This window comes from Malania oleifera, chromosome 1 (genome assembly GCF_029873635.1).
Source record: "Malania oleifera isolate guangnan ecotype guangnan chromosome 1, ASM2987363v1, whole genome shotgun sequence".
NCBI lineage: Eukaryota > Viridiplantae > Streptophyta > Magnoliopsida > Santalales > Ximeniaceae > Malania > Malania oleifera.
The window spans coordinates 2196928-2221219 of NC_080417.1; the positions used below are offsets into that span (position 1 = coordinate 2196928).

At 36.5% G+C, this 24292-nt stretch overlaps 2 protein-coding genes across 2 annotated transcripts; one reads left to right on the forward strand and one right to left on the reverse strand.

Annotated features, from left to right (window-relative positions):
- Window positions 1-189: 189 nt before the first annotated feature.
- On the forward strand, window positions 190-14348 carry LOC131153526 (nucleobase-ascorbate transporter 11). Its single transcript, XM_058105878.1, has 10 exons — window positions 190-1248; window positions 8924-9021; window positions 9130-9300; window positions 9724-9824; window positions 10701-10836; window positions 11031-11081; window positions 11862-12149; window positions 12814-13048; window positions 13425-13705; window positions 13838-14348. Exons 1-10 carry the CDS (start codon window positions 561-563, stop codon window positions 14057-14059), a joined length of 2271 nt encoding a protein of 756 aa, XP_057961861.1. The 5' UTR covers window positions 190-560; the 3' UTR covers window positions 14060-14348.
- Window positions 14349-15143: 795 nt separating this feature from the next.
- LOC131153534 (putative U-box domain-containing protein 50) lies at window positions 15144-19254 on the reverse strand. The gene is made up of 7 exons (XM_058105892.1): window positions 18857-19254; window positions 18654-18739; window positions 18435-18562; window positions 17904-18330; window positions 17235-17375; window positions 16610-17149; window positions 15144-16259 (listed from the first exon to the last, which is right to left on the reverse strand). Exons 1-7 carry the CDS (start codon window positions 19020-19022, stop codon window positions 15378-15380), a joined length of 2370 nt encoding a protein of 789 aa, XP_057961875.1. The 5' UTR covers window positions 19023-19254; the 3' UTR covers window positions 15144-15377.
- Window positions 19255-24292: the final 5038 nt, after the last annotated feature.

The window sequence follows — 24292 nt, forward strand, 5'->3', positions numbered from 1 at the left end:
ACTCACTGAGTTTCTGGGTCTGTCGGTCGGATAAACTCAAAAATCAATCAAGTGTTTATGCAGTTTTGGACCCTTTTCTCCACTTGCCATTAATTCCCGAGTCGCCGAGTCAACTCAGTGGGTTTCTGGGTCTGTCGGTCGGATGAACTCATAAACCATTAAACCCTCTCCGGAATCGGAATTCTAATTATCCAAAAAAGAACACTGTGATCTCAACGGTCCGAAGGGGGGCGTTTTGGTAATTGAATACCTGAAAACGCCAACTGATGGGCAGCTGGTGACCTGTTGAAGACAAGAGCTCGCTAGCTAACTCCCCCACTCGTCAGTCGCCATTAACAAGTGATGCTCTTCCCTCCTCATTGACGCCTTTTCCTACTCATTTCTCTCTTCCTTTCTTTGCTTCTACTCTCTCTTTCTCTCAGTGGCTGTCCGACTCTTCTTTTCCGCTTCTTTTTCTTGTTTTGGGCTTAAAAGCAGAAAGAGGAATTGATTCTCTCTTTCATGTAATTCTGGGTGATATTTTCCTGGAAAAATCAATACCCATCTGGGAAAATTCTTCAATGGCAACTGGGTCGAGCTCGGGAACTTCTAAGAAGGCCGAAACGCAGAAGGGCAACACTAAACTTGAGCCGGCGATTCCCAACATCGAGCCATTTGTGCCAAGAAGAGATCACAATCCGAAAGAACTGAAATCTTGGGCCAAGAGGACGGGTTTTGTATCAGTTTTCTCGGGAGAAGTTGCTACTAGTGCTAGCGAGAGGGATCGGAATGAGAAGAACGAGAGTGCTAGGTTTGATTTGGAGAAGGGTATTGATCAGAGAAACGGGTCGTCTTCGCCGAAAATTGAGATCGATCCTGTCCTGGGACTGACAAGAAATAGGGGAATCGAAATTGAATCGGAATCTGGGCCTGGGCGTGTTTTGCCCAAGAGTAAAACTGACGGCGTTTTGAGGTTGAGGGATGGACAGGGGGCAGCTCAGAATCAGGGTGGGAGAATTGGGAATGAGCCAATTTTGTCTGAGGATGACGACAAGAAAGTTAGTTTGAATGTGCAGGAGAATGGGATTGTGAAGGGAAATGGGCGTGAAGTTGCACAAGTCACTCCGGTTGCTGAGCCCAAGAAAGAAGATGACAAAGTTGAAGATGAAGTGGGAATCACTGTGTATCCGGACGGTGAAGAACCTCCTCCCGGAGGATGGCGAAGATCGTTGCGAATGAGATGCGGGTTGAGAGACAATCCTGGTTTTGGTTAGTTTACTTCCGTTATTTTCTGGATTTAATGATTTTATTTGCTTATTATGAGGTTCGATTTGTCTTGTAATGATTATGTTGTTTTAACTAGCATTTATGCATTAAAGAAGTAAGCAGAAATTTGACTGCTTAGGTTAGATAAGGAAATCTATGTAACATGCACAGCCAGGCACATTAGGAGTTTTTACGAATGAAAAATGTATGACTTTATCGTCAGAAAGAAAAGGTTCTTTTACGGGCAAACCACAAAAACTAAAAATTGGATGAAAATGGGGATTGTCAAAGCTGAATGCCTTTTTTTTTTTTTCTTTTTTTTCCTTTTTATATAGGCTAACTACTAATTGTGAACAAGGAACAGATATACCATGTGCATGCGGGGTTCAATTTGTGAGCTTGATCCTCAACGTAGTTGGATTTATAATTGTTTATACCATGGAATTACACAACCCCACAAAGTTTTTGCCCAAAAACTTAGAATTCTCTTTGCTGGATTGTATCAGTGGTACTCACTAGGACCATGGTAAGCATTCTTAACAAAAGGAGAATGATGCTGGATCAATCAGACTTAAAAGAAAAAATAGTGGCCACTCACTAGGACCATGGTAAGCATTCTTAACGAAAAGAGTATGATGCTGGATCAATCAGACTTCAAAGAAAAAAATTATTAAAATTACAAATAAAACCCTAAAATCAAGTTCTTCAATTATGACTCTGCTCTTCAATTATGACTCTGCTAGAGTACATGTTTTCTCTCTTGGCCCTGACATTTCTCTATGGTCAAAGAGAATCCGCCTGTAGCTGGGTACAATGGAGTTACTGTTCCAAAAGGTCTAGGTCAAAACAGAGTGACTTGCATGCAGGAATCCATGTGACCTTAGAGATGGAATAATCCCATCACTTCTAGGGACCAAAAGAGAAGTAGTAGGATAGTCTGTGTAACTTCATTACTTTATTTGGATCTTGTTGTCTTCAATTTATTATTTAACTTTTTTTTTTTTGCTGGAAGCCTATACATTGGCTTGATAATATAATTTCTGGACACCCTTGTGTGAACGCGAATTGAAAAAACCAAATTGTGCTTCCTCGTTTTAGTTTCATTTTGGTTTCAAAATTTTTGGCTAATGATTTTAGTATTTTCTTACCAATTTTATCCTACATTAATTGGTATTAAAGTCTATACCCAATATGTGAGACCCCTATAGAACATGGATAGACAGCACAATGCCTACACAAGGGCACAACAAATTCTAGAAACATATAATATAACACAGCACAAGGACATGAAAATTATGTTTGTATTTGTTTCTAGACACACAATTTATGTGCTTGGACGAAGCGTAAATATTGTTAAAACAACAACAACAAACCAAACCTTAAGTTCCACTATGTTGGGGGGGGGGGGTCAGTTACATGAATCTTTTTTTATCAATTTGCATGATCTTGGATAATTTTCTCTGACAATTAAAATGCTATTAAATCCTTACACACTATCTCATTGCAAGTTATTTTAGGTCTATCCTTACCCCTTGTATTGCCACTAACAATAACTAGCTCATTGCTCCTTATGGGTGCATTATTTGGCATATGTTGCAAATGCCCAAACAATCTAAGCAGCCCCTCCATTTTCTTACCTTCAGCAAGTGTTGTGCCTAACTTACCCTGAATGTGTTCATTCCTTAATTTATCTTTTAATGTTTTACCGCTCATCCACCTTACCATTCTCATTTTGAAAACTTTTACTTTGGATATGTTGTTTCTTAGTTGCCATAATAGCTGGTCTTATGGCATCTGAAAAACAACATATCCTGGTGTAGAAATTTCTAAGATGAGAATGCTAAGGTAACAATATAGCATAGACGATCTTATGAAAGTTATGACCATCTTATAAAACTTTCCTTTTAATTTTAAGGATATTTCACAATCACGCCATATACCTGAAGCACTTCTCCATTTTACCTAGCTTACTTTAACTATATGTATAGCATCTTCTTTGATTTCTCCTTCAACTTGATTAATAGATCCAAAGTATCTAAATCTAGTTGTGCAATTAATTTTTAGACCAAGTTTAATCTTTTCTCCAATATTCTTCCTACCATGACTAAAATTACATTTCATATATTTTGTCTTGTTTTTATTTATCCTACAACAACAACAATAACAAAACCAGGCCTTAAGTTTCACTAGGTGGGGTCGGCTATATGTTTCCTTTTTCGCCAATTTATGTGATCATGAATCATTTCTTTTGACAGATTCAAGGCTATTAAATCCTTACTCACTATCTCCTTCCAAGTTATTTTAGGTTTACCCCTACCCCTTCTACTGCCCTCCACAATAACTAACTCACTCTTCCTCACTGGTGCACTATGTGGCCTACGTTGCAAGTGTCCATACCATCTGAGTCGTCCTTCCCTTATCTTATCTTTTATAGGAGTATCACCTAACTTACCATGAATATGTTCATTTCTTAATTTATCTTTCGGTGTTATACCACTCATTCATTCAAGCATTCTCATCTCGGTCACTTTTACTTTTTGGATATTTTGTTTCTTCGTTGCCCAACATTATGATCTATATAGCATAGCTGGTCTTATAGTCATCCTATAAAACTCCCCTTTTAATTTTAAGGGTATTCTACGATTATGAAGCACACTTGAAGCACTTCTCCATTTTACCCAACTTGCTTTAACTATATGCATTACATCATCTTCAATTTCTCCTTCAACTTGTATAATAGATCCAAGGTATCTAAATCTATAAGTGCTATTTATTTCTTTATCATTAAGTTTAACTTTGTCTCCAATATTCCTACCATTTCTAAAATTATATTTAATATATTCTACTCTACTTATCCTAAAGTCTCTAGATTCCAAAGTTTCTCTCCATAACTCAGCCTCTACTCCGTCCATAGTTTCATCAATTAATACAATATCATCTGCAAACAACATACACCATGGAATCTCTTTTTGAATACTCGTAGTCAGTTAGTCCATCACTAAAACAAAAAGATAAGGGCTCAAAGCATATCCTTGATGTACACCTATGGTGATTGGAAATTCTCTAGTTTCTCCATCCATAGTCCTTACACTAGTCATTATTCCATCGTACTTATTCTTAATGACATCAGTATAGCTACTATATACACCATTTTTTTTTAAAACCCACCATAGAACTTCCTTAGGTATCCTATCATATGCTTTCTCTAGGTCAATAAATATCATATGTAAGTCCCTTTTCTTTTCCCTAAATTTTTTCATTAATCTTCTTAAAATATATATAGCTTCTGTGGTAGATCTCCCAGGCATAAAACCAAAGTGATTTTCTGAAACCTTCGTTTTTGACCTTAATCTTTCTTCAACTACCCTTTCCCATAGTTTTATCGTATGATTCATAAGTTTAATTCCACGATAGCTATTACAATTTTGAATATCTCTTTTATTTTTGTATATAAGTATTAAAGTGTTTTTCCTCCATTCATTATGGAATTTTCTTAGTTTTTATAATTGTGTTAACCATATAATTCCGTTATTACCTAAGCATTTCCAAATTTCAATTGTGATGTTTTCCGGTCCTATAGTTTTCTCATTTTTCATCTTTTTTAGTGCAAACTTAACTTCGTTAACTCTAATTTTGCGAATAAATCTCTTATTTTTAGTCTTTTCCTCATTTGTCAAATCTAAGTTTAAGCCTTCTATTTGGTTTTCATTAAACAACTTAATAAAGTAACTTCGTCATCTTTCTTTAATTACTTCGTCCTTAACCAAGACAATATCATTCTCAGTTTTTATACATTTTACATTTCCTAAGTCCTTACGCTTCCTTTCTCTTTCCCCTTCTTTTGTATATAATCTATCATACAAATTGTTAAATGACCTGTATTTAACTTCACTAACGGTCTTTTTTGCATCTTTTCTTGCCTCCTTATACTTTTCAAAGTTATTCATGTTTCTACATTTTTACCACATTTTATACCAAATTCTTTTTGTCTTTGCAATTTTTTGGACATCTTTATCCCACTACCAACTTTCTTTGCAATTTGAGAATCTTTCCCTTGATGCACCTATAATCTCTTTTGCTATATTTTTTTTAATAGAACTAGCTAGTCTACTCCAAAGAGTATTTGTATCTATCCCATCCTCTATAGTCCAATCCCATTCTTTGATCATTTTATCTTTAAATTTTATTATATTTTCTCCTTTTAGGTTCCACCACTTAGTTCTCTTACATTGGTTTATTGACTCACTTCTAAAAATGAGTAGCACTAGGGCTATCCCAAGTATAGGAATTACATCGTGTAATAATTAACCCAAATAGGCCAGATCGTCTCCACGGGAAATGTAGATTAATTCTAAACTAGCGCGAAATAGACAAAGAAAATAAGAAAACATATTTTACTGAACATGGTTCAGATTTGAAATCTTAGGATTTTTTGAAAGTTTGTGGCAAAATTAAAACATATTAAACCTAAAACAAGAACATAACGTAAACTACTAAGCTAACCTAGTACAATCCATTCAACTATCCAAATAAACGATAACCAAATCAAACAAGCAAAATGACCAACTCCTCAAACATTAATCTCATGAAGGCATTCAACAATTAAATGAACCTAAACAAGGGCCTAAACAAAAATGAATTAAACTTAAACAAAGACCTAACAAGGATAAACTATACCTAAAAAACACGAAAATGAATTCAACTTAAACAAAAGCCTAACAAGGATAAACTATACCTAAAAGACACGAAAATGAATTCAACCTAAATAAAATCTTAAACAAAAATGAACCACACTTAAACAAAACCTAACACTTACTCAAGTACTTAAACAGATTAAATCCACATTAACTAAGCTTAAACAAAGCAAAATTAACCTAACAATATTAAGTTCCATTAAATACTAAAATGACATTGAAGTCTAAGCAACTAATTAGTTAACGTAACAAGAGAACTAGAGATGGAGTGAAACAGTAAAATAACTCAACTTAACAATGAAACCAAGATAAAAATAGATTCTGGATTTGACAATAAAAATAAACTCAGCTGAATTTTTAAACTAAATTTAACAATAAGTTAACTCAAGATGAAATTGGAGTAAATTAATAAACAACAAGTTCCAACAAAGTAATTTAAAATGACATTAAACCAAAATACTACAACTAGATGACAATAAGAAATTTAAAATAACATCAAAATAATATAATACAAGTAAATAAATATAAGGACAAGAGAGAGAATGAGAGAGGGAGAGAGAAGAGAGTTGGAATGGAGATGGAAGGCCGCGAGGAGCTTCAGCACACCAGCTATGCTGCTGTGTTTCTTCTTTGCTGCAGCGTGCAGACGAGAGCTCTCCCAAAAAACCCTAGCCTCTATCCTCCTCTTTTTTTTTTTTTTTATATTTCCCCTTTCTTTTGGCTTTTTCCCTTTTTTGTTCTGCCACACTGCCAGCCTTCACTCCCCTTCACGTGCCCACTGCCAGCACCTCCTTTCCAGCATGCCAAGCCAACAAAAACCCACACACATACACGTGTAAGCTTTTATTTGTTTCTTTCATTTTAAGTTTCTGTCCCCCAGCGAACAAGTCCGATTTCGATCATACTAAAGTCTGTATCTCTCAAAACTCAAAACTCAAAACTCAAAAGTTGTAGATCTCTTTCTCAGCTTTTCCCAGAATTTTGAATTGTCTCGATCGGAGCTCGGACGAAAAAGTTACACCCAGATTACGTAGTACCATCGGTTTTTAGCTTCCAATAATCGCCCTATGATAAAAAAATACCAAAAATTCATAATTTACTCAATAAAACCCAAATGTTATAAACATGACACTATTAATTTATTGAGATTAATTAGGCATTTAATTAAAAATATAATTCGTAATGCATGAATTAAAACACCTAATTATACAATTTAAGCGCGTAATCATTTTTCTTCCATTTTTTAATACATATATCTAACACTAAGATTCTATGTTGTGTGGTTAGAATTTCACTTGGAATAACTTTACAATCCTTGCATGATAAATTATCTACCCTCCTAGTTAAAAAAAAACTATTTGACTTCTATTTTGTCCACATTTTAAGATTGTTAAGTGTTTTTCTCTCTTCTTAAAGCAAGTATTCATTATACTAAAATCATATGACGTAGCAAAGTCTAAGATCATCTCCCCAAGCTTATTTTTGTCTCCATATCCATATCCTCTATGTATCCTCTCATAACTTTTATTATCTGTTCCAATGTGTCCATTCAGATCTCCTCCTATAAATATTTTCTCAGTCCCTAGTATGCTTTATATAATACTATCCATATCTTTCCAAAATTTATTATCTTTTTTTTTTATTTGGATCACGCACCGAACATCCACGTGTCCGTTTTACGGTCCACGTGACTAATCCTGCGCTCCTTGAAGTTGATCCCACAATTCCAAAGGGAGGGTAAATTTAGGAGTCCAGGGGCAGAAACGAACCTGGGAGGGTTTGAACACCTAACCTCATGAGAGGCACGCCCATAGCCCGCACTACCACCTAAACCACACCCTGAGGGTGATATTTATTAACTCTTGGCCTAATACCATCTTGATTTTTATAATTCTATCCCCTACTCTGTTTACATCAACAATGCTATCTTTTAAGTTTCTGTTTGCAATTATTCCTACTCCATTCTTATGTTTTTATTTTCTAGTGTTCCAAAATTTAAAAATCCTGATTGATCGATTTCTTTAGCTTTCTCCCCCACCCACTTAGTTTTTTAAGGCAACTTATATTAATTCTTCTTCAAATCATTGTGTTCACAATTTCCATGTTTTCACCCGTAAGTGTCCTTATATTCCAAGTTGCTAACCTAAACCTAGTTTCTTGAACTAATTTCTTTACCTTCCCACATCTAGAATGATGCAGGAACCCTCGCATGTTTGACACTGTACCCATCGCTTCAGGGTGACGACCTAGCACACCCTTGCCCACTTTTCACTACACCTGGGTTGTACAAGTGCAACACGTTACTTGTAGGGGACGCCCCAACAAATATTCGGTAAGGATTTATATCATAGTGATTTGACAAATTTTACGCTGGCTGTCAGCTACCACGCAACCCTCCTCCTTTACTCGGGCTTGGGATTGGCTGTGGCTTGGGATTGGCTGTGTGTGAAAAAAATTAGGACATTAAATACATCACAGGCGGAATTGTTTTTATTTATCCTAAAACCTTTAAATTCTAAAGCTGATCTCCATAATTCTATCTTGATTCTACTTCACCTCTAGTTTTATCAATCAAGATAATATCATTTGGAAACAACATATACCATGGAACATTCATATAACCAAGTTTATTATGATTTCAAATAAATCATTGTTATTGTTATAGTTATAGTTATTAACAAAAATAAGACTTAAAATGGAATGAACCATTTATTGTGTTTAAGTGATCACTCAACTTGTGCAAATAGTGGACTAGATCACTGTTACTGTAGCCAACCCACTGCCTTCACGACACTACCTTCACTCACACCTCATCTTTGGATTTGTTTTTTTATGGGGAGGGGGTGGGGCGGGGTGGCCTTTCTGTTGGGAATGTCTTAATTAAATCTTGGCTTCATGCACCTCTTAGAAGTCTTTGCAAATTCAGTTAATTGTTAAGAATCAGTAGTTTTTCTTGACTCTTCTCTGATTTTTTACATCTGCAGTGCCACTTATTTGTTATGGCGTGCAACACTATTTATCGTTGGCTGGTTCTCTTATTTTCATCCCTTTAATCCTTGTCCCAGCCATGGGTGGAACTGATGTAAGCTTCTCTTTGTAGTGATTCTTTGATCTCTACTGCAATTTAAGAAATAAGAAAAGATTACTTATCTGTTTAATCTAATTTATATTATTTTATAAACAAGGACAGAAGGATACAGCCACCGTGATCTCCACAATGCTGCTGGTTACTGGCATTACGACGATACTGCACTCTTTCTTTGGTACTCGGCTTCCTTTAGTTCAGGGGAGCTCATTTGTATATTTAGCACCAGGATTAGTTATTATGAATTCTCGGGATTTTCGAAATCTTACAGAACATGTAAGTATATTCAATTAAAAAAATGTGACTTGGATGAGGTATAGTTATTTTCACTTTGTCCTGAATACCGAGAATTTTCCAAATTCACAGTAATTTTTTATCATTTTAAATATGTAATAACCTTTGCTACAACATTCAGGACTTCACAAATTTGCACAAGACTTTACATGATGAACTTTTATGCAAAATTGATTTGAACAGTGTGTACGATAGCTATCCCCTTGTTTTGTGTTTAATTTTAAATTTCAATTAATCATTGAAAAGCTTTCTCAATTTGGTGGGTGGCTGAGCTTGCTCTTTTGCACGTTAAAAGGCATTGTGGTCATAAATGACGTATAAATTGTTGCCTGCAGATAGTATTTTCCTCTTTATTTTTATAAAAATTTCACTGACAACTATTAACGTGTTCTTGATTACCTGCAGAAATTTAGGCACATAATGAGGGAATTACAAGGGGCTATAATTATTGGTTCAATTTTTCAAAGTATTTTAGGATTCAGTGGTTTGATGTCTCTTTTATTAAGGTAATTCAATGTTTCCCTGTAATTTCTTCTTGTGCAAAGTTAATTAGTTGGTTTATTTATTGAAAGAACTTAGCGTGCTGCTTTTTGATTTAAAGAGTTGCTTTGTATCTTTCTAAATGTGGAAAAGCCAGTTATTGTAAATACTTAAGCTCGTAGAGGAAAGTACTTATCATGCTGCTCTTTGATTTAAAGAGTTGCTTTGCATTATATTTCTCATGTAAAGTTACCAGAAAAATCTGTATCGCTTCTTTTAGTCTCTGCTCTGTAATTATGATTCTTTTCTGTGTTTCTTTTGTGAAACAGCCAGTTAGTGTAAATGCTTAAGCTCATAAAGAAGATCGGATTTATTTCAACTATATAATATCACACACTCCACCTGATATGTGGTCCCTCTTTGAGTTGGCCAAACATGTTGATGTTTAATACTACTTTTGGGGGTGTGGTGGTTCGAAGTTTGAATACAGGACCTTCTGCTCTGGTACCATGTGGAATAACCAGCTACTCTAAAATATCAAGCAATCTAAGCAAGCCTGTAGATTGCTTGCTTGCTTGCATGTGTGTGTGTGTGTTTGTGTGTATTCCCACAATCTTTGATGATAACAGTTTAATAGATCAAAAATTATTTGATCACAGTAATAGATTTCTGATTTTTCTAAAGATCCATATGCTGCATTGAGTCTGTAGCAAGTAGAAGGTTCTAGAAGCAAAAAGATTACTACATGCGTTCTTATGTGTGTTATGCATATAGCTTCTCACATAATTCATTGTCACAAGTCTCAAGAAAAATGTCTTCACTGGTGGTCAAAGTTTTTTTTTTTGTTTTTTTCAAGTTTAAGCAGAATGAAGTTCATTATTTATAATGATATTGTGTTGCAGGCTGATAAACCCGGTTGTTGTTGCACCAACAGTTGCTGCAGTAGGTTTAGCATTTTTTAGCTATGGTTTTTCTCAAGCTGGTAGTTGTGTGGAAATCAGCATTCCTCAGATTCTATTGGTTCTTTTATTTACCCTGGTAAGGGAATCAACAAGCAACTTAATTGTTTTATGTATTAAAATATTTAATCCCAAATTGACAAAACATATCTTGGATGTTGTTCCCTTTCCATTATGTTAAAGAATTTTTAGTGTTTTATCTACTCAATTTGTGCATATCTTTTGAAAATATGTTCAAAACACTGACTGTTATATTTACAATTCCCTTTTTAGTATCTACGTGGGGTATCCATCTTTGGACATCGAGTATTCCGAATTTATGCGGTATGTATTTTCTTATTATTATTAAATTTAATCATTTTCAAATTCTTCTTTGGGTTCACAGGGTTACAATAATACCATTGGACCTTACCCCATCCATAAGTGAGCGTCAGTGAAAAATTAAAGTTAAGGATCTTACCCCAATCATAAGTGAGCATTTGTGAAAAATTAAAGTTAATTATTTATTTATTTTGATAGAACATTTTTTTATGCCAAGAGGATGATATCAAGGTTAATATTTATTTATTTATTTATTTTTAAATTTACCCCACTCCCAGTCATAGCCATGTCCCCAGTTGACACACAGAATTCAACTATTTTTATTTCTCAATCTTTTATGCCACTGGCCTTATTACCCCATCTTTTTAGGGCCATCAACTTACCCCAGCTCAGATGCTGGTTGACATGTTACCCAAATAACCTCACTTCTCTTGGATTTGGCATGCAACTCTTTGAGATTCCTTTTGTCAGCTCATGCCTCTACAACGTTCTTATCTTTATGGGCTTAGCTGAATGGATCTTCTTTGTACGTCATATTTCGTCTTCTAGAACAGATCAATTTAACTATTAGAATCAGACTGCAGTCTAGACTTCAGAATATTGCATCAAGGAATCAAACTAAGCTTGATAAACCTAATAGATTGTTTCTTTGGATAGTTGCATCAATCCCCGATTGCTTTTTTTGCAGTTTCTTTTTTCATCAGGGTTGGGAAAGGAGGGGGGGGTAGATCCATAGATTTAGATTATAATCTAATAATCTTGCAACATTATCAACTTTTGCAGGTTCCCTTGAGTGTCATTATTATATGGGCATATGCTTTCTTTTTGACAGCTGGTGGGGCCTATGACTACAAAGGTTGCAGTCCTAATATACCTAGTTCAAACATTTTAGCTGATGCATGCAGAAAGCATGCATACACCATGAAGCACTGTCGGACAGATGTTTCCAATGCATGGAGAACTGCTGACTGGGTCAGAATTCCTTACCCTTTACAGTGGGGTATGCCCATCTTCCATACGAGGACAACCATCATTATGATCATTGCGTCACTTATTGCATCAGTGGATTCGGTTAGTATCTCATAATTCAAAATATAACCACCTTCGAATAACTATTTCCCCACCCTGAGAGAGAGAGAGAGAGAGAGAGAGAGAGTCTGCAAATGCACTGTTCTAAAAAAAATATTCCTGCTGGAAAAATCAGCTCAACAGGAAATTAATTTTTTCACTTTAAAAAACCATAACTGAAGTGCTCCTCTCATCCCATGACGTTGTGGAAGCTTCTTTTGTAATGTGATGCGGCTGCTGCAGTTGATTATGGAAGTTACAATTGCCATGACTCATTTGTTTGTTTGTTTTTGATAGATGCTCAGTTGTTCAGAAAAAAATACTCTTGTTGAAAATTCAGCTCAAAATTGAGAAGCGTGAATAACTACACTAAAAATGTGTTTCTTTCATCCCTTGGCATTATAGAAGCATCTTTTGTAACATGATGTGGCTGCTACTGTGATGATGGAGATATGATTTCTTATACTCTGGGTTTGTTTGTTCTTCTTCTTTTTTTTCTTTTTTTTTTCTTTTGTCTTTCTTTTTTTTAAGTGATAGGAGAGGAAATAACCCTTCTTTGCAAGTTGAGATGGCTTTCACTCCTAATATGATTATTTATGGAGTCTTATTGCAGTGTGGAATGTGTTTATTTTATTTCTAATGCTAGCAAATGCTACCACTTGCCCAGGTTGGAATATATCACCTGGCATCCTTGCGAGTTAATATAAAGCCCCCAACCCCAGGAATCGTGAGCAGGGGGATTGGGTTGGAAGGTTTTTGTAGTGTGCTTGCTGGCTTTTGGGGCACTGGTACCGGCTCTACAACCTTGACAGAAAATGTCCACACTATTGACATAACGAAAGTGGCAAGTAGAAGGGCCATTCAGTTTGGAGCTGTTCTCATGATCCTCTTTTCATTTATAGGTAAGTAAGGATAAACCCATTGATGCAGATTAACAAGATTCAGATGCTTGCTCAAGTATACATTAGTGCAATGTGGTTTGAGTCCAGAATGTATGTAGGAACTATAATTCTTAAAAGATCCTACCAATTTTGACAGATTTTGAAATACTATATTGGATTGGAATGTTTAGTTGACAGATTTGGACTTTTCCTTTAATATATATCTAAAAAAGGTTAGGAAAATCTGCAGGAGTGATTTGGATTCAAGCATGTTTTGTTTGTCTAGTATGCACACATGCACACCACCACCTGCTGCAATCTCTCGCTTGAATTATATTGATATTAGAAGCGGTGTCGTTGTTACAATTGTACTAACCTTTTGGCTTGTATTTGATAGGAAAAGTGGGTGCCATTCTTGCTTCTATACCACAAGCCTTGGCTGCATCCATACTGTGCTTCATGTGGGCTTTAATTGTGGCATTGGGTCTCTCAACTTTGCAGTACAGTCAAACTGCTAGTTTCAGAAATATAATAATAGTTGGTGTTTCGCTGTTCCTCGGTTTATCTATTCCAGCATATTTTCAACAGTATCAAGCCATTTCCAGTTTAGTGCTGCCAAGTTATTTGATTCCTTATTCGGCAGCTTCAGATGGACCAGTCCATTCTGGCAGTAAGCAAGTAAGGCATTGAGTCCATATATTATGTTATACAATATATTTTTTTTTTGTTGTTTCTTTTAAAGAATCCATTTCCCCATTCTTATAAAGAAGGGCTGACCTATTATCATAACTTTGGTTTGATTTTTAACAGCTTGATTTTGCAATCAACGCGCTCTTATCAATGAACATGGTGGTAACACTTTTGGTGGCAATTGTCCTGGACAACACTGCTCCAGGCAGCCGGCAAGAGAGAGGGGTATACATATGGTCAAGGGCTGAAGACATGGCAGCAGATCCATCTTTGCTGGCAGATTATTCCTTGCCGAGGAAAGTTGCTAGGTATTTTGGATGGGCAAAATGTTTATGCTCATGATACTTAGCAGATGGCCACTTCAGTGAATGTGTGTTCGAGCTGGTGTCAATTGCATTGTTAGAAGGCCACTTCCGCTGTGGGAACTGCGAAACTTGGATGGAAGATGGAACGTACAGCTCAAATGAGGAAAGGTGAATATATACATAACACAGTTAATCTCTCTCCTTGTACAGAATTTCATATATTGTCACACTGCCGGATATTGATTTGTAAGAAACCCAGCGTGTATATTCCCCGGAACAATTATAGTAGCAGTCAATGCATTCTTTCAAAGAAGGATATTTCTTCATGTTTATTCTTTTGTGTTCTGTATGGGGAATTAATATGTGCTGCTGCTTGGCCATATTAATGGGGGAGAAATGGGGAAAGTGTGCAGTAGGGGTTCTGTTCTGTTTCAATTGTTTTGCAACTGCCTTTGTCATGTTAATAAAAGTGTTTTGCCATGAAGATGAAGAGAGCCATTCATATTTTCTGGTGCTTCAAAGAGGCTAAGAGCATGTCAAGGCTTAGAACCTCAACTTTCCCTCGTTATTTTTGATAACTAATTGATAAAATGTTATTAATTGTCATCACACACAATTCCTTGCATCTCTCTCTCTCTCTCTCTCTCTCTCTCTCTCTCTCTCTCTCTCTCTCTCTCTCTCTATGGTGTCATTGGTTCCTTGAAGGGTAAAATCAATATATATAAATCATTATTTATTAATTTTTTATAGTAATTGAACAACCAAATTCAACATGCAAAATTGGAACCATATTAGTAGAATACTCTTCCTCCTTTTATATCTATTGTTCTATTTTTTTTAATGAAGGGGGGAGGGTGGGCCTTGGGCGCAATGGTAGAAGATCACGGGTTTGAGTAGAGAGAGTCTCTTGCAAAAATGCAAGGTAAGGCTGCATGCTATTAACCCATTGTGGTCCATCCCTTCCTCAAGACCCCACATATAAAGGAGCTTTGTGCCCACCCCCACCCCCACCCCCACGCCCACCTCCCTTTTTTTAAGAGCTGTGTCAATTGAACAAAGAATGAAGTACCAGAAAAATCCCAAAAAATAATTTTCAGTTTGTCACCAACTAATCCATGTTAGGAGACAGAAAATTGAACGCTTTATTTAATCTGTCATTCAATAGGTGCATTGTTGAACATTACTGGCAGACCAGGAAACAAATGGGCTTGGGGATCTTCATGCGCTTGAACCTGCATGCTGTACGCTCGGCCCTGATCTCGTTGTCTTGAACTGAACTATGATCCACCAGCTCACTATAGTTATACATAAAAATGAACCTGTATCCTCCATAATATAAAAAAAAATGAACAGAACTACTCCGAGTATGGAGATCTTTTGTTAAGCCAGTTCTGAATTAGGGAACGAAGGGTGTGATTAGGGGTGAGATGGGTGTGCTTTAGCTTTAAGTTTGTCATTGGAGACGTCTTGTTCCCCTTCACCAACCACTCCTGTATGGCCTCTAGCTCGTAAGAAAATCCATCAGCCGCCACATGCGGGTTCCTCATTACTTCTTGGAGTATTGGGCAGATGAAAACACTAGGTATAGTACTTGAGTCCTCCATACTTGCACCTCCTCCTGCAGCTAGATTTGCAGCCTTTCTTGTCACCACTTCCATCTCTTCCATTGCTATGTTAATCCTGAAGTCTGTGTTTGGGACATGGCCAACAGACAAACACCTCATTGCAATTTCTACAAGTTCCTCAGCCAGTTCAGGCGGCCAGTCTCCAGCCATTACATCCAAATCCTCAATTATGGCTGCCCTGTCGAATGCTTCTTCAATAAGCTCAGCCCAATTTCTTCCCGTCAGAAGCTGCAGCACTAGAACCCCGAAAGCATGCACGTCCAATTGCATGTCGTGCTTGTCATAGCATCGAGCAGCCATGAAACCATTGATCTTTGCACTGAGATTGCGATTGAGGAGGATGGTTGATGGGCTGAGATTTCCATGAACAATGGGCCTGGGCTCGGCCTGGTGAAGGAAGCTCAGGCCTGAGCAAACCTCGGCTGCAACACGGATGCGGTGATGCCAGTGGAAAGGCTGGTTTCTTCTTTGTCTGGAGTTCCCATGGGAGGAGAATAAAGTGTCATGTAAGCTGCCATTGTGCATGTATTCAACTACGATGCATCTTGGGTTGGAGCAGTAGCCCATCATGGCAACCAGATGTGGGTGTTTGATGTGGCTGAGGAGCTTCACCTGCACAAAGAGTGCCAATTCCAATTTGTCACCATAACCATAATCACTCCAAAACTTTAATTCTTCCATTAGAGTGCATTCCTTACAGGTCTGTGTTCCTATCACTGACCCATAACAGCATGACCAAAATCTAAGCACATCCTGTTTAATTTCTTGAAAAATTTTAGTACAAATGAATCATGCTGTAATTGGTCTGCACCAAATGGGTTTTCAGATTTTTCTACTCACAAGTGCATAAATCATAAGAAAATTGGATCTGGTAGGTCATGCATGCACATGCAGAGTCCAGAAGCCTATATTTGCTATTAAAGAGTCATAGCAGTTGAAAACTACTCATCTCATTTGTTTACCTTAGCTAGGAAAACTTCATGAGACAACCCATGAACTGAATCTAGCAACTTGATTGCCACTGTAGTATGGTTAATACGTCCCCTATACATGCTTGTCCCATCATCTCCCAATTCTAATCGTAGACGCTCAGAGAAATTATCTGTGGCCAATCTAATCTCTTCTGCCCTGTACTCTCTATAGCTGCAGCTCAAATCGCCAAACCTCGTAGCCATTCCAATGGCATCCTTTTCTTTGCAGAACTCAATCCTTCGGTGAAGGATGTCTCTTTGTTGTCGCAACTTCTCAATGTCTCTCACCATCTCCGCTCTTGCAACTGCTGCCTTCTCTAGCTGTGCTTCTACACTTGCTTTTGTTAGAGAGGACAGTTGGAGCTTCCTGGAAAGCTCAGACTGTAGTTCTAGCAGTGGATTTAGTCTAGTCTTGTTTTCTTTTACATCACTTAGCACTTCATAGAATTGTTCTTTGGTGATGTCTAATTCTTTCTCTAGACCCATTCGGATGGTTATCTCATTGTTTATATGAGCATCAAGATCCTCAGCCTGTAAAACATGAATTATATTTTCAACGAACCAAAGCATGTAATAAGTACTATATTGAAAATAAAGAGAATGAGATAACATTTACCAGGTAATTGCACAAAGAAATGGCCCATTCTGCTTTTGCTCGTCTTTCAGCATTGTCCTTAGCTTCTTTTCTATTCAATTGGATTGTCTCATAAGCTTTGCTTATTTTGATTCTCAAACCTTCAATTTTTTCTGCAACACTCTGGCATTGAGCCAAAAATAAAAATGTGCATAACCAAATCAGAAGACTTGAGTTGATAATTGAGTGTTTGGATGCAAGGATATGCTACTGCACCCAATAAAATTTCCCAGAAAATGCTCTTTTTCTCCACTGAGGAAAAGAACTAGACAGTGAAAGTGAGAAAAAATGAGACTCTAAGTTCAAACTTTGGATCTTAACTAGCATGTCCCAGACTCCCACTAAATCACTAAATCCAAGAAGAGAAAATGGGCAAGCTCCCACTTGCTGGAGACTGGGTTGGCTCCAGTCTTGAAAATTCCTTTGGTCCCAGCACCCAAACATACCCAATCTATCATCCATCACTCACTATCATTACATGTGCCTTCTGCTTCCATACTCACAAGAAGTAAAGGACAAGGAAGAGAAATTCATTGGTAAAAATAAAGCCACTTGGACTTCTGGACATTATCATCATTTTATGAAGACTTTAAGCTAAGAAAGGCCAATTATGCCCACATATTTAAGAGGATATTTGTGATGGAAAGTTACCACTCTAGAATCAGTATTCTCTGGCTCGTCAGCCTCCCTTGGATTACTCTGCAAAGTATCATACTCCTCGCAATATTGTTCATCCAGATCTGAAGACAACAATTGCTCATAGTAGTTCTCAATTTCTTGGATGTGGTTTCCCCATTGATTCGTCGAACAAGGTGAATTAGACGAAGTGGATGAACCATGGGGATTTCTTTCGTGAGCGAAGCAATTCGTTGGGTCTTCAGTGAACATTCTTATAGGACATCCTTTGTTCTTTTCTTTCATTTTTGCAACCATGAGTTCATCATCATCTTTCATGAATCCTTCATCATTGTCTTCCCCTTGGAATACCAATTTTCCCGCACTTACTATATATAATTCGCAGAAGTTCGGTCTATGTCGATGAACATAAAATGATCTGTTCGTCTCGCTCTTTGATTTCCTACAAGCAAAGAATGGCATAGCTTTAATGAAATTTAACTTTTAAACCATTTAAGCAAATAGTCCCAAAGGTACAGATGTAGAAAATCTAACAAACAAGCATACCATGATGAAGCCCTCATGAAATTTATACTCATGGCCAGTTTGGTTATTCCAACCTCAGAGATCAAATCAATGATGCGCTTATGAATGGGCTCATCATGCGTCTCCACTTTAAGAATTTCAGTTCTTACCTATTTAACAAAAGAGTGGGAATTAAAAGGGTAAGATCAGGTCAAGAACTGTAACATTCTCGGCATCCAAACAGAAGCAAATATGACAAACCTCCCCACAGAAAGTTATATACTGGGAAATTAGCTTCTCAGTCTTCTCCTGTTCATCACTCACAGAGCTTGCGGGGAGCTTCCCAACTGCAACACGACACTAAACAACTCAGGAAACCCATTTGAATTCCGTCTAACAACGAAGAGGAAATCGTAATTACACATTAAAAAAAACAGAGGAAATTGAAATTGAAATTAACATACAGGGGGTGTAGACGAAATTCTTGGAAATGTTATGGAGAATAACTATGGATACTGGATGAGAAGGCCACTTCTTGAGTGCCCATTCGAGGGTCGCAAACCCCTCTTGAAGATCGTCGCTGACGGCGACGTAGACCTTACGCAGTTGAGCAGCCATGGCCGCCGGCATCACTCGGAAGGCTTAAAACCAAACAACTACTTCATTGGATATTACCGTGAAATTCTGGAGAGACCCGTAGCCGAAAGATGACGGGGAAGTTGCCGAGCAACTGAATTAAGAAAATCAAGATGCGTTCAAGTGAAGGCAAGTCTGAAATTAAGTGAAAACGAAAGGGAGCTCACTGTAGCCTGTGGGGTTGAAGTTGAATCCTTCTCAAAGGGTTTTATGTCGGAGGTTTTTCAAAAGGAATAAGGGCCTGTTATATATATATATATTCTGAAGGACAGTATGAATTCTTGTTTTGAACCTTTAATTTTTATTCCTTGGCCCAGCCGGCTTGACTAATCTGGATTGTCTTCATTGTATTTTGCTTTTCCTCTTGTCTTGGATTATGGGTGAAGTTATTCTTTAATTATTGATTAATCACAAATTCAAGTGAAAATAAGGTTATATACGCAATAATGTATTGATATTCCTTCCCATATTCTCTCTTAGATTAATGGTAAGATTATTATTGATCACTAATTCGAGTATAAAGTAATAGTTTCTCTTACTAAAAGCAGAGGTAAGATTATATACACCATGACGTATCAACATCATTCTTATCTTTATAAAGCAAAGTCTTCAATGGTTCGAAATCAATATAATATGTGGAACTTTATTTCTACTTTTGTATAAAGAGATTACTTTTTGAACTCAGAATTCATTATCAGTTTTTCAAAAGAGCAACTTTACTTTTATTTCAAGACAAATCTCTTTTAAATTTTGTTAGTAAATAACTTAAAATCAATATACTATGTTTGGGAATTTGAATTTTCAAATTGTCGAAATCTTAAACTCTCAAAATTCAGGTAAATATTTGGCAAGCCAAGTTACACCTAAGTAAGGGACTTTGGGGAACTCTCAAAATTTAGGTCAATATTTAGTGAGTCAAGTCATGGCTCAGTGGAGGACTTAGGAGAGAGAGAGAGAGTCATGGCTAAGTGGAGGACTTAGGAGAGAGAGAGAGAGAGCGCTTAAATTGTCAATAAATTTATTGTATATGACTTTTGACATGGGGTGATCATTTATGTATATTGACTTCTTGGGTGATGATGACATCAATCAGGCTGGTCACAAATTCACATTACTTTTTCTTTCTTTCTTTCTTTCTTTTTTTTTTCTTTTTGAATGGAACAGTAAAATTATTGTAAAAGGGGTAATGATAATTGTTATTATTATTATTATTATTTTAAGTTTAGTTCCTCCTTATATTATTTAAATAAAAAATTATGTGCTACTATTGAAAATTCAACATGTATGAATTTGACATGTGTTAGTGTCGATAAAATTTGTACTACTTAATAAAATATACATGAGAACTGAATATGGGTTTAGTTATCTTACATAAAATTTTATTACTACAAAGGTTTAGATATTGGGACTTATAATTTAGTAAAATAATTTATTAGGCTTTGCGGAGATTGTTTTTCAGCAATCTCTCGGAATAATTTAATATGTAAAATTCACTAGTAGGATCTTTGGCATGCCAACTCTCTTAATTTTCACCGACTCCCTTAATTTTTAGATAAGAGATTCAACAATAATTAAGGGAATCGACATTTCAAACAAGTTATAAATTTTGATTCAATAAAACAATTTATTAACATTTTCGATGATTATATATCGACAATCACCATATAGTAGGTAGAATTCACTTGGAGGGTCTAGATGGGTGGGGTTCATGACCTATGACTTGTTTGACATGCTGACTCTCTTAATATTCACCAACTCCCTTAATTTTTGCACAGGAGACTCAAATAATTAAGCGAATTGACATTCTGAACAAGTTATAAATTTCAATTTGATTCCATTCTAACATAGCTAAATGGTAGGCTCTTTATTATAGAGGGACTCACACTTATTTGTGAGAGAGGATTATGCGTACCATTCAAAGAGAGAGAGAGAGAGAGAGTTGGTTGGAGGCTCACTGTGTCTAAGTTATACAAGGACGTATGTAACTCATTTTTTATTAATAACAATAGATAATTTGTGAACGAAAAGTAGTCTATCTGTTGACATGTTTATTAGGAAGCATTTATTTTGGTGGATTGACTTGGTTAGGCTAAGCACTTTTGACCTATGGTTAGTATAACACGTATATAAGATAAGATTGGTCAAGAGGGAAGACTTTAGCCATTTACATGGTATACGATGGGCATCTCGTTTCCCACACAAGCCAACATTCGCTTCGCTAAGTAATCTTAGCAACCAAAACAAAACAAGAGAAAAGACTTGTTAATCGTCCCAACCGGGAGTATGTAGTTTAGAGGGGGGGTGAATAGAGTCTTTTCGCGGAATGCGTATTTTTCAACAAAATAGTATGCTTGGCAAGATACAAGTAATTATATCACAATATATGAAATATAAATCATGCACAAGACATAAATAAAAGAGTGAAGGGAGAGAAAACTTAACACCGGAGATTTAACGTGGTTCGACACCAAGCCTGCGTCCATGCCTTAGCACCAAACTAAGGATTCCATAATCCACTATGAGTACTCCTTCACCGGCGGAGCAAGCCTTACAATTCGGGTACCAAACCCTACGCTCAGGAACAAATCCTTGTCGCACTCATTAAGAGCCTTTACTTTGGTTCACAACGAACCTTCACCAAACGGTTCACAAAGAACCTTACAAGCAACCTTACAAGAAGATGTAAATACAACACAATGCTCCTCAAATGAGCAAATATAAATTACAACCCAAACCTCCCACTATTCTCTCAAGAATTGAATCAAACACAATAAGTGAGCATGTAACGTCCTAACTTGGGTTTGCCAGGGAGCACTGCATCTCTCCTCCTCCACCTGGACCAGACAACTGGGAGCGAGCCTCATCGGACTAATGACTAGCCCCACAGACCAATACATGTCCTTTTCAGTGTGTTTTGTCCTCACTCACACACTTCCTGAGAAAACTTCCCAGAAGGTCACCCATCATAAGATGACTCCATGTCAAGCACGCTTAAACATGAAGTTCTTATGGGAAGGCTCTCGAGAAGAAATGTGCACCTTATTGATATGGATAGTAACATCAATCCATTTTAAGCCTTTCTTCCACGGGGTATCACATTCTCCTCCACTTACATAACATAATGACTCCCTTCTAAAAATGAGTAGCACTATAGTTATCCCAAGTATAGGAGTTACGTCGTGTAATAATTAGCCTAAACAGGCCATATCGTCTCCTTAGGAAATGTAGATTAGTTTTAAACTAGCGCAAAAAAGGAAAAAGAAAACAAGAAAACAATTTACTGAACATGGTTCAGATTCGAAATTTTGGGAGTTTTGAAAATTTGTAGTGAAATTGAAATGACGTGAAACCTAAACTATGAACTTGACACGCATAAAATCAACCAAACAACTCACTAATTAAACATTTAAATAATAAGACAAAGATAAATTAAAATCAAACTTCAACAATGACTTAAGAGTAATGAACCAACTCTATACAATAATAACTTGAATGTAATAAATAGATCCTGCAATATCTAAACATAAACTGAACTTAACAATGACTCAACTGAATGAAAATAAACTACACTAAACAATAAATAAAGCTCAACTGAATAAATAAACTAAACTTAACAATAGATAAACTCAAACAACTCTTATATAAAAATGACTTAGTTTAAACTAATGAAAGGCTCTAACAAGATATTTAGAATGACTTAATGTAAAATAATAAATTAAACTCAAGCTAATAGAAAATTCCAACAAAATATTTAAAATGATATTAAAGTAAAAAAAAAAAATTAAACAGTAAGGTTCCAACAGAATATTTAAATTGATATTAAAGTGAAAAAAAATGCAACTAAAATAACAGCAAGGTATTAAAAAATGACAATGAAGTAAACTAATAAAACTAAATGATAACAAGAGAGAGAGAGAGAGAGAGAGAGAGAGAGAGAGAGAGAGATGACTTAAACAAGCATTAGTCTAATACAAAATATTTCAGCAATGAAATAAACCAACACATTAATTGACTTAAACAAATATTTAACTCCAACACTAACTTTAAATAAAAATAAACTAAGATTTTAACAATGAAAACAATTCTAATAAAATGTAAAATCTAAATAGGGGGGGGGGGGGAGAGAGAGAGAGCAATGGAGTGGCTGTGAGTTGAGCTGGAGAGGAGGAGAGGTTCGGGTCTCCACAGCAAAAAGGTCCCCCAGGTGGCACAACTTCCCCACATGCAACACACTTCTCCCTAAAACCCTAGCTGCCCTCTCCAAACACCTAGCCTCTCTTTTTACTTTTTCTATCCTTTTTATTTTTACATTCATGCCTTGATAACTGGTATCTCACTAGCACTGATAACTACTCCCAAAAAATCTAACTTCAACCTCGAGGCGAGCTAGGAACAATTCCCTGAAAGTCCTAAAAAATTATTTGTATAATGGGGTGATATACTTCTCAGTAAGACGGTTTATATTAACATTAGTGTGTGACTAGCATGGGTTCTCATGTGAAATAAAATTCCATCATTTAACCGTACATAAAAATAAATGGCATTTTAAAGAAAACTGTACTATATTGTATATCAGAAGATACATAATTTACAAGTAATAACTGTCGGCTCAATATAACTCATTTATAGTAAATCTGCCCATATATGTATAAAAGACACAGCATAAACTACCAAAATAGCGTTGTCATGCTATCACATACTCATACAACATGCTTCCTGTAATGACCCGAAAAATAATGGTATTTAAATAATAAAGAGGGAGGAAATTAGAAACAGAAACAGAAGGAGGCAGCAGGCAGCGTTCGTCGACAACATTGTACTTTAGATGTAATAACTCAGAAAAATTAGAAGGGTCCTCGTCGACGAACATAGGGGATTCATTGACGAGGATATAAGAGGAGCTCATCGACGAGGTCAAGTTTCATTAACGAGAAAATACCGAGATAGGGTTTTGGGCAGTCTGAAATTTGTCGACGAGGAAGGAAGTTCGTCAACGAAATTTCTTAAGGACTTGTCGACGAGATGACGTGTCTCTTTGATGAATCTGAGGCTATAAAAAGAAAAACCTAGATATTTTCACACAAAACTTGTGCAGAAACCCCCTATTTTCTCTTTCTACGCCCCTCTCTTCTTCTCACTTCGATTCTGGCCCCATTTCTTGCCGGATTGAAGATCTCAGGCCACTACGACGCTCCTGGCGAAGTTCTTTACAAGTCTACCGGAGCTGATCATGGGGGAAGTTGCTTTGAAATTCATCCCAAATT

What these genes read in the sequence shown, in the direction of transcription:
- LOC131153526 (XM_058105878.1), top strand. Translation starts at nt 561, where the DNA reads ATGGCAACTGGGTCGAGCTCGGGAACTTCTAAGAAGGCCGAAACGCAG. An exon ending in GAGAGACAATCCTGGTTTTG is followed by an intron (nt 1,249 to 8,923) that starts GTTAGTTTACTT and finishes TTACATCTGCAG; the next exon opens with TGCCACTTATTTGTTATGGC. An exon ending in GAGTATTCCGAATTTATGCG is followed by an intron (nt 11,082 to 11,861) that starts GTATGTATTTTC and finishes CAACTTTTGCAG; the next exon opens with GTTCCCTTGAGTGTCATTAT.
- LOC131153534 (XM_058105892.1), bottom strand. Translation starts at nt 19,022, where the DNA reads ATGCCGGCGGCCATGGCTGCTCAACTGCGTAAGGTCTACGTCGCCGTC. An exon ending in ATATAACTTTCTGTGGGGAG is followed by an intron (nt 18,563 to 18,653) that starts GTTTGTCATATT and finishes TTTGTTAAATAG; the next exon opens with GTAAGAACTGAAATTCTTAA. An exon ending in AGAATACTGATTCTAGAGTG is followed by an intron (nt 17,376 to 17,903) that starts GTAACTTTCCAT and finishes GCTCAATGCCAG; the next exon opens with AGTGTTGCAGAAAAAATTGA.